The 12,396-nt window shown below is 37.4% G+C and overlaps 1 protein-coding gene across 2 annotated transcripts in view; it reads left to right on the plus strand.

The window, feature by feature from the left end:
* LOC140168354 (uncharacterized) overlaps window positions 1-12,396 on the plus strand; it is a 116,593-nt gene that overhangs the window by 18,527 nt on the left and 85,670 nt on the right. The window contains exons 2-4 of one of the 2 annotated variants that reach the window (XM_072191727.1): window positions 2,700-2,951; window positions 5,443-5,500; window positions 6,108-6,123. In XM_072191727.1, coding sequence (XP_072047828.1) covers window positions 2,700-2,951; window positions 5,443-5,483 — 293 coding nt within the window. In that variant the 3' untranslated portion in view covers window positions 5,484-5,500; window positions 6,108-6,123. Of the gene's footprint in view, window positions 1-2,699; window positions 2,952-5,442; window positions 5,501-6,107; window positions 7,263-12,396 lie in introns of those variants that run through there. The other variant, XM_072191726.1, reaches the window with a different exon arrangement.

The raw sequence follows: 12,396 nt of genomic DNA on the forward strand, positions 1-12,396 counted from the left end.
ATTTCATCTGATTTGCACTGCGACTTTGCTTCCTCCAGTTTATCATAAAAAGCATCAATCTCCTCTTCTGTGCTCTCTGCTGTGGGAGCATATACTACAATAACAGAGATATTGAAAGGTTGACCTTGTAGTTTGACCAGCAAAACTCTCTCACTTACAGTCCAATAGCCCAGCACACATTTAGCCATATCTGCATCTAGCATTAGCCCAACTCCTTTCTCATGCTTGTCACCACCTGCATAAATCATCTTGAAGTCATCGATTTTGAAGTCTCCATTATTTGTCCACCTGGTTTCATTTATTCCTAGTATGTTGATTTTAAGTCGGGTCATCTCTTGCTTAACATTTTCGAGCTTCCCACTCTGGTTAAGAGTTCGCACATTCCAGGTTCCAACTCTGATGATCTTACTTTTTCGCAAGATGACCTTACTATTTCGAACAGTAGCTAGCTGACGGTGTGGGCCCACCTGCTCTCCATGGGACACCCTACCGGGCGAGGAGCCGTCCACATTAGGTTCCACAGCCCCTTCACGCCGTTAGTCTCTAACATCAAATTGTGACCTTCCATGATTATTCTTGGGAAACAATAAGTGAAGTGGTATCCCGTTGCCTTCTTCACCGCAGCATTGACAGCCGTGTTTGGGGTTCCCAAAACGCCCATCACTAAATCGAGTACTGCCGATATCCTTGAATATATTAAGGAGCGCCAAGAACTCGTACTACATCGCTGCTGCTCGATGCAGGGCTAACCATGTATCAGGGTTGAGCCTGTTATTGATCCTGCCGATCCTGTTGGTGCCATCCAACATCAACTGGCCCCTAAGATTCCATGGTCCTCTTTTAGTTGGCTTTTACGACACGCAGAGATCACGCAGGAGGAATTCAGTCATATGAATATCAGTCATAAGTCTCAACTATTAGCTCGTTAGCTGCAGTTTTAAAAGTACCATTTGGTGTGTGTGGCAATGGGGACTTTGCCTTTAAAATTAGGTTATATTGATCAAATTTCCCAATCATAGTGCATTGTAGGAATGCCTTTAAGCCTCCTCTGGCGTTTCAGTCATCATATTACTCTGAAGTGTACAGATATTTGATGGAACTAATACTGTTTTGTTTGCATGAGAGACCAAGCTAAAGAAACACAGCAAAGACAAAAATCTGGTTTTTCTTTGGTTTTTTTGTTTTTTTGTTTTTTTATCTTACAGGTTAAAATTACTCGGTTTCATACTCGGTTTGAATTATCTAGGGCATTACATACTGGTCTATCTCGAGATAGACCAGTATGTAATGCGTCTAAAGTCACGTCACCGTTCGCGAAATCGAGACAGCCTCCAAGATAGACCAGTATGAAATGCACTTTAAATACGACATCGGGAAATTAACCATATCTCAAACAGAACTACAACTTAAGTGTAGTTTTAAGCAATTGCATACGTAAATATAATCCAAGATTCCACTTAAATAAATCTGTTAAGTATGTGCTTTAATTTAAAACCACTTTCATGAAAATCCACAGTCTAATTAAATTATAGAAAGATAAGCTTAATACGACGATTTTCAATTGCGATTTTCTCGAAATGCGTTTTTCCGAGATAGACCAGTATGTGCGGCGTTCGACGAAATAATTCTAGTTATACAACTATTCTTTTAATACAAATACACTGCTGCCTAAGATGACTTTATAATACTGTTTTAATATCAAAATGAAGTAATATTACCAATTTTAATGAACACTATCGCCTCTGTAGTTTCAAGCGAGTGTATAGACAGCATGAATATTTTCTGCAACACTGTGAATAATATGTAGGTCAAGACTCAGCGCAAGAGGGCGAGATGCGCTTACACTTCTCGCCCAAAATGAGTCATTTTCATTGTCCTCATAATATTAGCTTGCCAATGACATGATATTATCCGAGCAATATCAGATATGTGTGGCCTTTAAAGCCGTCTGAGGCCGAATTGTAATAGTTATACTGGTATATTGTTATTGTAGGCCTATTTATTTTTTTAACATGTGAAGTAACTTATGGATATAAACAAGTGGCGTCCGCAGGCTTTAAAACTTGTGGCACAATTGTCGGGGGGCTATTAGGGGTGGATTAGCCTCAGTTTAAGGTTATGCCCACCAAATGAGTATACATATTTAGGATAGCAAACACGCGATGAATTCATCTGTGACTCGGTCAAATTTGGGCAAAATTGCTCATTTGTGGAGAAAATCGCAAAACCAGTTTTTGGTCCAATTTTTTTGGACCACTGACAAAATGCTTGAAAAATGCTCAACTTCCAAAAAAATCATCAAAAAGCCTTAGTTCTGTCCAAATTTCAACAATTTTGGTACAACTTTTTCAAAATTGGTGTTGCCCTCCCCCATCTCAGTGAGACAGGATTTAAGTATCCATTTATTTACTGTACATACCGATGATATTTTCCACCATGCGTAACATTGATATGCAATGTAGTACATTACATTGATGATGTAGGGATCAAATGCATCTTACAGTGGTTTTAGTCCATTACACATAAAATGAGAATGCGTGGTCCCCCAAATCGATTTGAAATTTAAAGAAATCCCACAGAAAAATTCCCGAATAACGGACTGTGCTCATCCAATAAGACCCGGTGCCCCCGCCCTTCCCCTAGAATCCACGGTACAAACCTTCCACTAATTGAATGGTGCATTTTTCTTGATTTTGCAGAATGTAAAGGTCAAGTTGAAGGTCATATCCTATCCGAGACTGACTGTTCGAAATGCGTTTGCAAAGCTGGAGAAAAAATTTGTGAAAATATTAATCATGACATGTCTGTTGAATCCAAGGAAGACTGTAAGATATGTCAGTGTTACAAAGGAGACGTAATTTGTGGCATCAAGGAATGCAAAGATCCCAAAAATATACCACCAAATTGTCAACGGCGTCTGAATGAATGCTGCCCTTATGATCATTGTGACGGTAATTTACTATACTGCGCCAAGAAAGTATCCTTACACTTGGAAAAATAATCACTATTTCAAAACCGAACCATATTGGAATAAATTTGTTTTTGTAATAGATGCACAATATAATCCGGCACATTATGACATCCCATTGAATCCAATGTGACTTCAAGAAGCAAAGTTACAAGCATTTGATTAAACGAAGGTCCAATTTTAAAAGTGACAATTTTGCCTATTCAAAACTCCACGGACTAGACATCTGGTTTGAGAGTGGTGTACGGCTAATTAAGGCGTGCCTTTAATTTAAAACAAAAGGAACAAAAGAAACCTGAAACAAAAGAACTGACAAATAAAAAGAAAGTTATGAAAAGTACAGACAAGTAAAAACTGGAAAAAACTGATTTAAATAAAACTGTGTTGTCTCTTAAATTTGTTGCGCTTGTATAGGCCAGTTTGTCACTTTTAAAAGTGGACTTTCGTCCATTATTACTTCTTGAGGTGACATTGGATTCAATGTGGTGTCATAATGTGCAGAATTACATCGTGCATCTATTACAAAAACAAATTTATTCCAACATGGTTCGGTTTTGAAATTGTGATTATTTTTCCAAGTGTAAGGATACTTTCTTGGCGCAGTATATATTATACATTATTTAAACTGTATTACCTTTGTATGTATGCTTTCAATATTTTTAAGTGCTTTGTAGTGAGTAAATGGTTGTTAATACACTGTTTAAAATTTCGCTGTTTAAAATAATGTTGCTCAGAAAAGTAAACAGAGTTGTAAAAAATCAAAAATGGGCGCTTGATTGATTTAAAAACAACAAATGAAAAGGCAACATGATCAATTTAAACAGTTGTTTGAAAAAAAAATACGGCATTTTAAACAACGAGTTGTTTTAAAAATGCTGATTTACCGCCAAATCGGCATTTTAAACAACAAGATGGCCGTTTTGAAAAGCATGCACGAGTGGGGAGAAGCGAAGGAATGTTATTGAATTTTATTGGTAAATGTACAAGTTTAAGGTCTGTGTCGCTCTCTATTTATGTAAATATTTGCCGTGCACAAACTGGAAACTATTTTGTGATCCACGTGTGGTGCCAAAAAGGGATACTATGCCTGTAAGCCTGTTTAATGTGTTGTAAGCTGCTGTCTGCGTGTACATGTCAGCCAACTAAGGTTGGTCTAACAGTTAAATTGTGGTAGGTTAAATATCTTAACCAACTGTTGGTTAATATTATTGGGTAATGATATTGGGCAAATTTTTAACCATTAGTTTAAACCAAAATATGTTGGGCAAAATACAACCAATAGTTGGTTAAACACTATGAATGGGAAGTTCATTTCACTGTTTACATTTTAACCAATATGTTGGTTAGTTCATGCAGACTCAGGGTTAAATGAGTACACAATGAACTACAATTGGAGAGTTTGAAGGTAGGAAATTATATTATTATTATTATTATTACCGGTTGTGGTGGTAGATGTCGCCGATAAATCATCGTAAGTCTTGATCGCAGTCTCGGCCTCGCACACACTTAAACTAGGTGCTATACCCGATAAAATGTAATACTTCATAATATATTTTCCTAGCTTTAAACGTCTCCAATAGATCTTGAAGACCCCAATCCACAAGCTTTGCAGCAAGCCACTCATCGGCCATCTTGTTGTCTGCAATGCATTTCTGCCCAACACAAATGACCAATCACAGTTCGCAAAGAAACACCATGTGGCCATGGTTGGGCAAAATCATACTTTGCCAACTTTATTGGCGGGAAAAGAAAGTGGTTTACCAAGGTTGGTAAACTTTAACCAACATTGGTAATTTTGAACTCTGAATTCACCCGACCTATGTAAATACCATATTTACAGGTTTGACCATTTATGTATTAAACTGTATTTTGCCCAACTTCAAGAATCTTAACCATTGTTGGGCATTTATTAACCAACTGTTTTCTGCCCATCCATTTTTATCCAATGTTCTGAGAGTGTACGCGCACGGGCGTGAGAAAACATACCGGGAAATGATTTCTGTTCCGGTTATCTGTAAACATGCTCGTCGGGGGAGTTCATTTCCAAGCTAGGTGTTTGCGCGGAGATTCTCAAAACTACTGGCACAAAATGAAAAAATAACCACGGAAATAGGGTGTAAATCCCGGGGAATATAAGTCACAGAATTCTTAATATTTATAGAATGCTGTGATAACAGTTGACCGAATTCGCAACCCCCGAGTTTTGCCCCTAATTCTCCAATTTATCTGCGGACGTACCCTCAAAATGACCACCTTTCCAGCGATTTTTGGTAACGATCATGCGATCAGTAACTCAACTTGAGTGACCCCGCCACAGAGAGGGAGAGAGGAGGATAGAGTGGATTTTGAAGAGGGAGTGGGAGAGAGTATAGTCAGAGGTGAAATATAAGGTTTTCAAAAGTGCATGATAATATTATAATATGAATAACTGCATTATTGTTCACTTTTCTTTTTTTTAAATATTTTATTCATAGATGTAAAATCGAATGACCTAGAAGAAACGGAAAGAAAGTAAACAGAGACACTGTTAAGGTATGGTATGATTGGCCGCCGGGGGTCCAGTCATTAGGCGGAGGCGCCCTATTTAACGTTAGCTTTGGATATTTAATTATTAAATTATTTATTTTCCACCCGACTTACCCGCGTATAAAATCAATAAAGTAAATGTCCAAAGCTAACGTTAAGTAAGGCGGCAACACCAATGATATAATGAACGTAGATTTGCCCGATAGATGTTCTATCGAAGTCACATATATATTAAAATTCCTCTTAGGCGACGGAAAAACCTGTTCTAGTTCTACGGGTCCAACCTGGCCACTCCTAGATTTTGCGATTTACTGGTTTGTTTTTTAACTGTTTGTAAACTGTTAGACGCCGTTCTTGAAGGTGTACGGGGATATGGCATGCTTTTGAGGTACCTTTTAGCAAATATTGGGCAGACCCCTTTCAGATTAGTCGTGGCCCCTGCACTTCGTAAATAAATATTCCATACTTAATATCAAACATGTACATTAATCGATATTCATGATCTTATTGCAAATCATATTTTTAATTTATTGTTGTATTCACTTTCCATATTTTTTCAATTTTCATAAGAGATGAGGGCAAATTCTTACAGTACGTTTTTGTATCATTTCAGAATGGGAAGTAACGCGGTGTCTTCGAACGTGATCTAGAAACCCACAACAAACTCAAAATGCGACAAATTATTAGATGGTTATGTCTACAGATGATGGCGTTTAATTTGCGTCATTATTACAAAAATATACTACAAAATCATCATAATCATTCATTTTAAAAATGTGTTGCATAATTATATAAGAATTTACTACTTATGCGTGGATGACACTTCGGTTCACTTCTTGATTATTTGTAAAATGATGTTTGCATGACATATTTGATTATATAATAATAATAATAATAATAACAATGATAATAATAATAATAATAATAATAATAATAATACAAAATAACACTAATAATAATAATAATAATAATAATAATAATAATTCGTCTCTTACTATAATACTTGTAATCGGGGTTCTACGGTATATTATAATGCATGATATACACAAACCACAGACGCAATATTTAAAACAATGCAATACTTAGTGTACTTTAAAACAAGTACAGTGTGGTCCAAAAACAACTTTACTAAATTTCAAAGGTTGATTTCTCATAGTTGAAAAATCTGTTTCAAATTTTTGATGCATATCCTTAAAGAACATGTTTCTAAAAGTATTTGGTGAAAAATTGACTGAGTAAAAATGTATAACTATTATAAATGTGGCGCTAGTTTTAACGTGTAAAGGGTCAAAATAATGTTTGTCCACTCGAGGTATGGAGCTGTAAACTCGAGTTGTAGTCTGCTATTAAATCTCGACGATATGCACTAGTGGAAATTGTAAAATGAGAATTCTTTCAAGCGATGAGAATTGGACAAAACTATGAGAATTGAAATTTTCTCATCCAAATGAATGAGAAATACTAGTTTGGTATACAGCATTGAATAAGGGGGGGGGGAGTCATTGAACCGTGGATGTGTCACAGCAAATTTGCACTTGATTGTAGCTATATACATGATATACAGAACGTCAGGATGACGGTTGAAACTTTAATTTCCTCATTTAAAACAATGTGACAGGTGGTTGACACGCTAATTAGTATTTCTCATTCATTTAGATGAGAAAGTTTCATAGAAATGAGAAAATTTACAATTCTCATACTTTTGTCCAATTCTCATCGTTTTGAAAGAATTCTCATTTTTCTACTAGTAATGGCGATGTGAGAAGGACATTTTGTCGTGCTGTGTGTCCACATCTTTGAGTGTGTTTATAGTGGATGTATACGGGTAGATTATACGGCAATATCCATTGTTTTCGCAAAACCTATACTCTACATAACGGATAATCTGGTTGTATATCACTCACGTACTTTCAAAAAGTACCCAAGCACAAAGCAGATGTTTTTACGTAGTGTATAGATGAGTTGACCTCAATGTTTATCAACAAAGGCAAGGGACTGGTATATCGATATGCTTGAGTGAACCCCATGCAACCACTACACTGTTTAATAGCCTTATTGTGATGTGGCGGGGGGTTTAAAAACACGAGCCCTGACCAAAATATGATGCGCGCGCATACTGCCAGGCAAAAACAATGGAAATTGTGATGATGCGTGCGCATACTGCCAGGCATTGACGTCAGAAGTCAACTCATCTATAAATGGACATAAATCAAGTATTTCTTTCCTACTTTGATAGACCCGCCACAAACTTTCCGGAGTGAAATTTGCAATGTGTCAAAATATGGTGGGTTTGATATTGTGTCCCCCACCTAAAACATAAGGGATACTCCCCTGTTCCCCAAGATTGATGTATCCTTGTCCCTCGGGATTGATGTCCCCCTGTCCTTCGGGATTGATACCATGTTTGCATTGATGATCTAGGTGTATGGTCCAGGTCATTTGACATGTGAGGGACGGTTATTTATTATATTTGGTAAATTTGATTCAATATACAAACAGTCGCCGCGATAAATTAAAGATGATCGTCAATTCAGCAAATGTATAATAAACACGCTAATCACCATTGCAAAACCTGTTACACACAGCTGGTCCAAATTAAATGACGTTTTCTACACAGTACATTATAAGCATTGTCCACAATCAACACTGATCTTACTTTGGTTAACACAAACACACGTACATAATTCATACATTATCGAAGTATTTAATTGATATTGTATCATACAGGGTGTCCAAAAAACAGATCCCTCATCGCGCCCTCTTGTTCACTTATTTCTTAAAAGTTGAACTAAAATAATTATTTCAATTGGCTCACAACTTTTGAAGATATGCCGTTTTAAAGATTTGTACCCGTTTTTCACTCTGTCCACGGTTGAGGTCATGCTGTGGAGTGCCTGCAAGATCACCAGACACCATACCACTTGGGGCGAAATCCAAAGCGCGTATTATGGGCGAGGACCACGGTAAACCAGCTAGATCTTCGTAATCGTACTGCTGCATTCACAAGTATCCTGCGCGCATAGTCAACGAAATTGATGCAATGTGGACCAGGGCTGAAACCTGTTAGGAGGCATCCAGATAGAAAGCAGAATAGCACAGTAAACTCACCAGAAGAACCAAAGACAAGCCATACAGCCATTTTCAGGGCTACCTTTTATCCCAAAAAGAGAAATGACTTATATATTTTGTAAATAAAAAGAAAGCAAGAAACAACAAAGTAAAAAAGTAAAAAACGAAATAAAACAAAAACGCATAAATAACTAACAAAAAATAAGTAATTGCAAGTATAGCAAAAGAAGTCCCATCCCACAACTATTTTGCCCACAAATTAATGACAACTAACAAAACCGTAGCCCATAAGCCCACTGGTAAAGCCCATTCCCTAAATAAAGTTGTTATTTTATAAAGTTATCATTGAGGAAAGTTTGATTATCATGCATTATACAGGGTGTCCCAAAAATAAAACAGAACCCACATTGCGATCTCTTTTTCTCCTATTTCTGAAACTTTAATTAAATATATTAATTAGGGTCTTGTTGTGTGGTGTGTTTTTTTTTTGGGGGGGACACCCTGTATTTATGACCCGATCTGATCCACTCAGGCTAAAGTAGGAAATAATGAAAATTGAGTTACTACCTAAACTAACTTGCCCAGTACCTAGATTTACAGATGTAGAATCCCCAGGTCTCTCGAATACTTGGTTGCAAAGTTATAGGAAAAATGAGCATAAAATTTCTTGTGTTTTATGCTAATTTTCCTCTATCTCAGTCTCATTATTGCTGACTTTAGCCTGATTGGTCCAAATCTGGTCACATTTTACTTTTTGTTCTACACGTAACAAATGTTTGAAATGATTCAATTTTAATATTGTTTGATGTCTATACAGTATTTGCAGACCCCCAAGGTGATTTCGGTGTGGGTTCCAGGGCAATGCTAAGGGCCACTGGTGGGATGTCCAGGTGGCGAAGTCCCCGTAAGCTGTTGGCATTTACAGAAGCCGCAGAAATTTGACCCACACTGTCAGTGATAGGAATTACAATTAAAGGCAGCGTATTTTTTGGCAAATATTATTTGATATAACCAAGCATTTCAATATTAACAATGAAAGCACAAGACTATCTATCATCGTGGTCACGCTGTGGGTCAGCTTCAGGGTGTGCAGATCTCTCCACAACTTGGCTGGAGGGATTCCAGACAGAATGGAGAGGTTGTGTTTTTATTAAACGGAACATTTATTTAATATCTCTTGCAGACAAAATAAACAATATGACAAGACAAAAACAAAACACATGATTACAAGCTAAAATGCAAAATTCACAAGATGACTCTTAACACAAAACACAATCAATCAGAAGGTTCACTCCATGATTCAATAGGCACCCATTTGTTGAAATGAAAATTTTATTTTAAGATTCTTTTAGCACAATAATATTCCAGTTTCCTGGTGTACAAAATCATATTTTAAAAGCATTAAAAGATGGTAATGATCCACCACATCTACATCTGTAAATATACTGACGGGAGAGGTTGTTGACAGGTGTCGCAAGGAGTGCGCCACCGATGATTCTAATGACATCGTTGACGACAATATCGCCCTTGTCAGTGTTGGCGCTGTGGCTCCATGCAGACACAGCATACTCAGCAGTAGAATACGCAAGGATACTCCCCAACCAGTGCCAGTCAGTTTCTTGAGGAGGTTCACTCGGGTTTCCGTCTTAGCAGCAACCTCCTTTACATGGTGAGAAAAGGTGAGGCTGCGGTCAAGCATGACACTAAGGTACTTCGGCGTTGGGTCAAGGTGCAGCTTGGTAACGTTGAACTTTCGGTTGGCACATAATGTTCGACATATTAAAAACTCAGTAATCTAAGCAGACGCGTCGGTCTTTTGCATACTGAGCTTAATGTGCCGTCGATGGAAGTAGCTGGCCAACATGCTGAGATCATTGTCTCAATGAAGAGCTGTCTCAATGCATCAAAAGAGTAATGGACTACTTCGAGTGCGCGGAGTAAGAGTACTGCTGACATTCTCCTTTGGACATGTCGGGGATATATATAGATGTTGAAAAGTATGGGCGAGATTACGGAGCCTTGTGTCATCCCATTTCGAAGCCTCCTTTTTCTGCTTCGTTCGCCGCTGGATGTTTCAAAAATGAATGAACGGTCTTAAGTCTGCCTTGAACTATCCGCGACATTATGAACTTGACAACCTTGACATTTGAGATGGTCTTGAGGAGCTTGATAGACACAAGCCACGATACCAGACAGTGTCTTACGCAGCTGTTAGTCTGTTGCAAACTTCTGCTGGTACTGGAAGGCATGCTCGGTGTCAAGTAGTTGGTCAGTAGTTGATTTGCGCTTGCAAAAGCCAGTCTTAGTAGGAGGGAGATGTTCCTCTACTGTACCGATAATTCTACCAAGAATCAGTCTCTCTAAAAGCTTGTAGATGGGTGAAAGCAGAGATATCGGTCTTTGGATCACATATATGTGGTTTTTTTTAAACTTCAGAATAGCAATAACTTTGGTAGTTTTCCATCTAGATAAATTGTTGAACGAAATTTGATAGAAAATGTGCAATTTATCCAATTCCGGGGCATGTGTATTGTTAACTTATGGTTAACTTGTGTATTGTGTTTTCCCACCAGGCGCGCAACGAACACAAGACCGTTGACTACCAGACACAGTTTCAACTGCCGTTCACATTGTACATCATATACGCTATATCGTTATTCATTTCTTCATTATTCATTACTCTGCCTCTTCAAAATAATATTATTATGCAGCATTTTGTTTGATGGCGTGTAGATCTTTATTTATTATTATTTTAAAGCAAAGTTTAACACTGGTGGCGCTATTTATCTAAAATCTGGTTTGCATCTTTACATGGGTAGACACTTGTATAGTGGCATTCAAAGGTCATGACATGAGTAACATATAGCATATAACATATAGCAAGGAAATCTTTATTTTTTTATCATGAAATGAAAGGAATGGCGCAGATTATTACGCTAAATTAAATCTTATATATATGTAAATAGCGCCCTCAATTTGGACACAAATATACTGTTACACGACCAAGCATATGCACAAACCCGGCGCGACCTGTTCGATGATACATTACCTTTCCGTAGGTACGTAGGTACCTGCCAGCTACCACAGCAGCTCACGCCATAGGGCAAGTGTTTCTAAAATACGTAAAAAAACCTTGATTTTAATGCTAATTATTGAATTGTTAACGGTAGTCTTTTGACCTCTCGACTCCGTGAAAAGGCGAGTGTTAGATTTTTCAAAAAAATACTTTTTGTGTAAAAACTGTAATGTCAGATAGGCAAAGGAATGGGTTGAAGAGAGATGGGAGATTTGAAAATCGGAATGATGCGAGAAACAGTCCCTGAAACTGCCCATGTAGATGGCATAATACCTGAAGAAGAGATAAATTAAAGATCTGAACGACACAAGATAAATAGTCCAGGCAGTTCCTCTATAACATATACCTAGAGTCCGAAGTACAACACGGAAAATGACATTGTTCTATGATGTGAAAACAATTGAATACATGAATCCAAAACCCACCCAAGTCCATGGGAAGTGATTTTGAGAAAAAAACCTGTGTATCATTTTAATTCCTTCAGTTAGATTTACCTGGTCAATATGGAAAGTTGTACGTGCAAATGGGTGGGTTAAACTGTATTAGGTATGACGATTAGCATTTCAGGGACTTCGTGGGGTTCATTTTAAATTCTGGACTTGGGTAGTTTTTTGAATCATATACAAAGACAATAATGTTGGAATGATATTACCACTAGTAAGATAATACAAAATAAAGCACACAGTTATGTATAATGTTGATAAGCATTCTGCCATGTAATATAAACCACACACTTTCCTTGATTAAACCCATTTTT

Source organism: Amphiura filiformis, chromosome 13 (assembly GCF_039555335.1).
Source record: "Amphiura filiformis chromosome 13, Afil_fr2py, whole genome shotgun sequence".
Lineage (NCBI taxonomy): Eukaryota > Metazoa > Echinodermata > Ophiuroidea > Amphilepidida > Amphiuridae > Amphiura > Amphiura filiformis.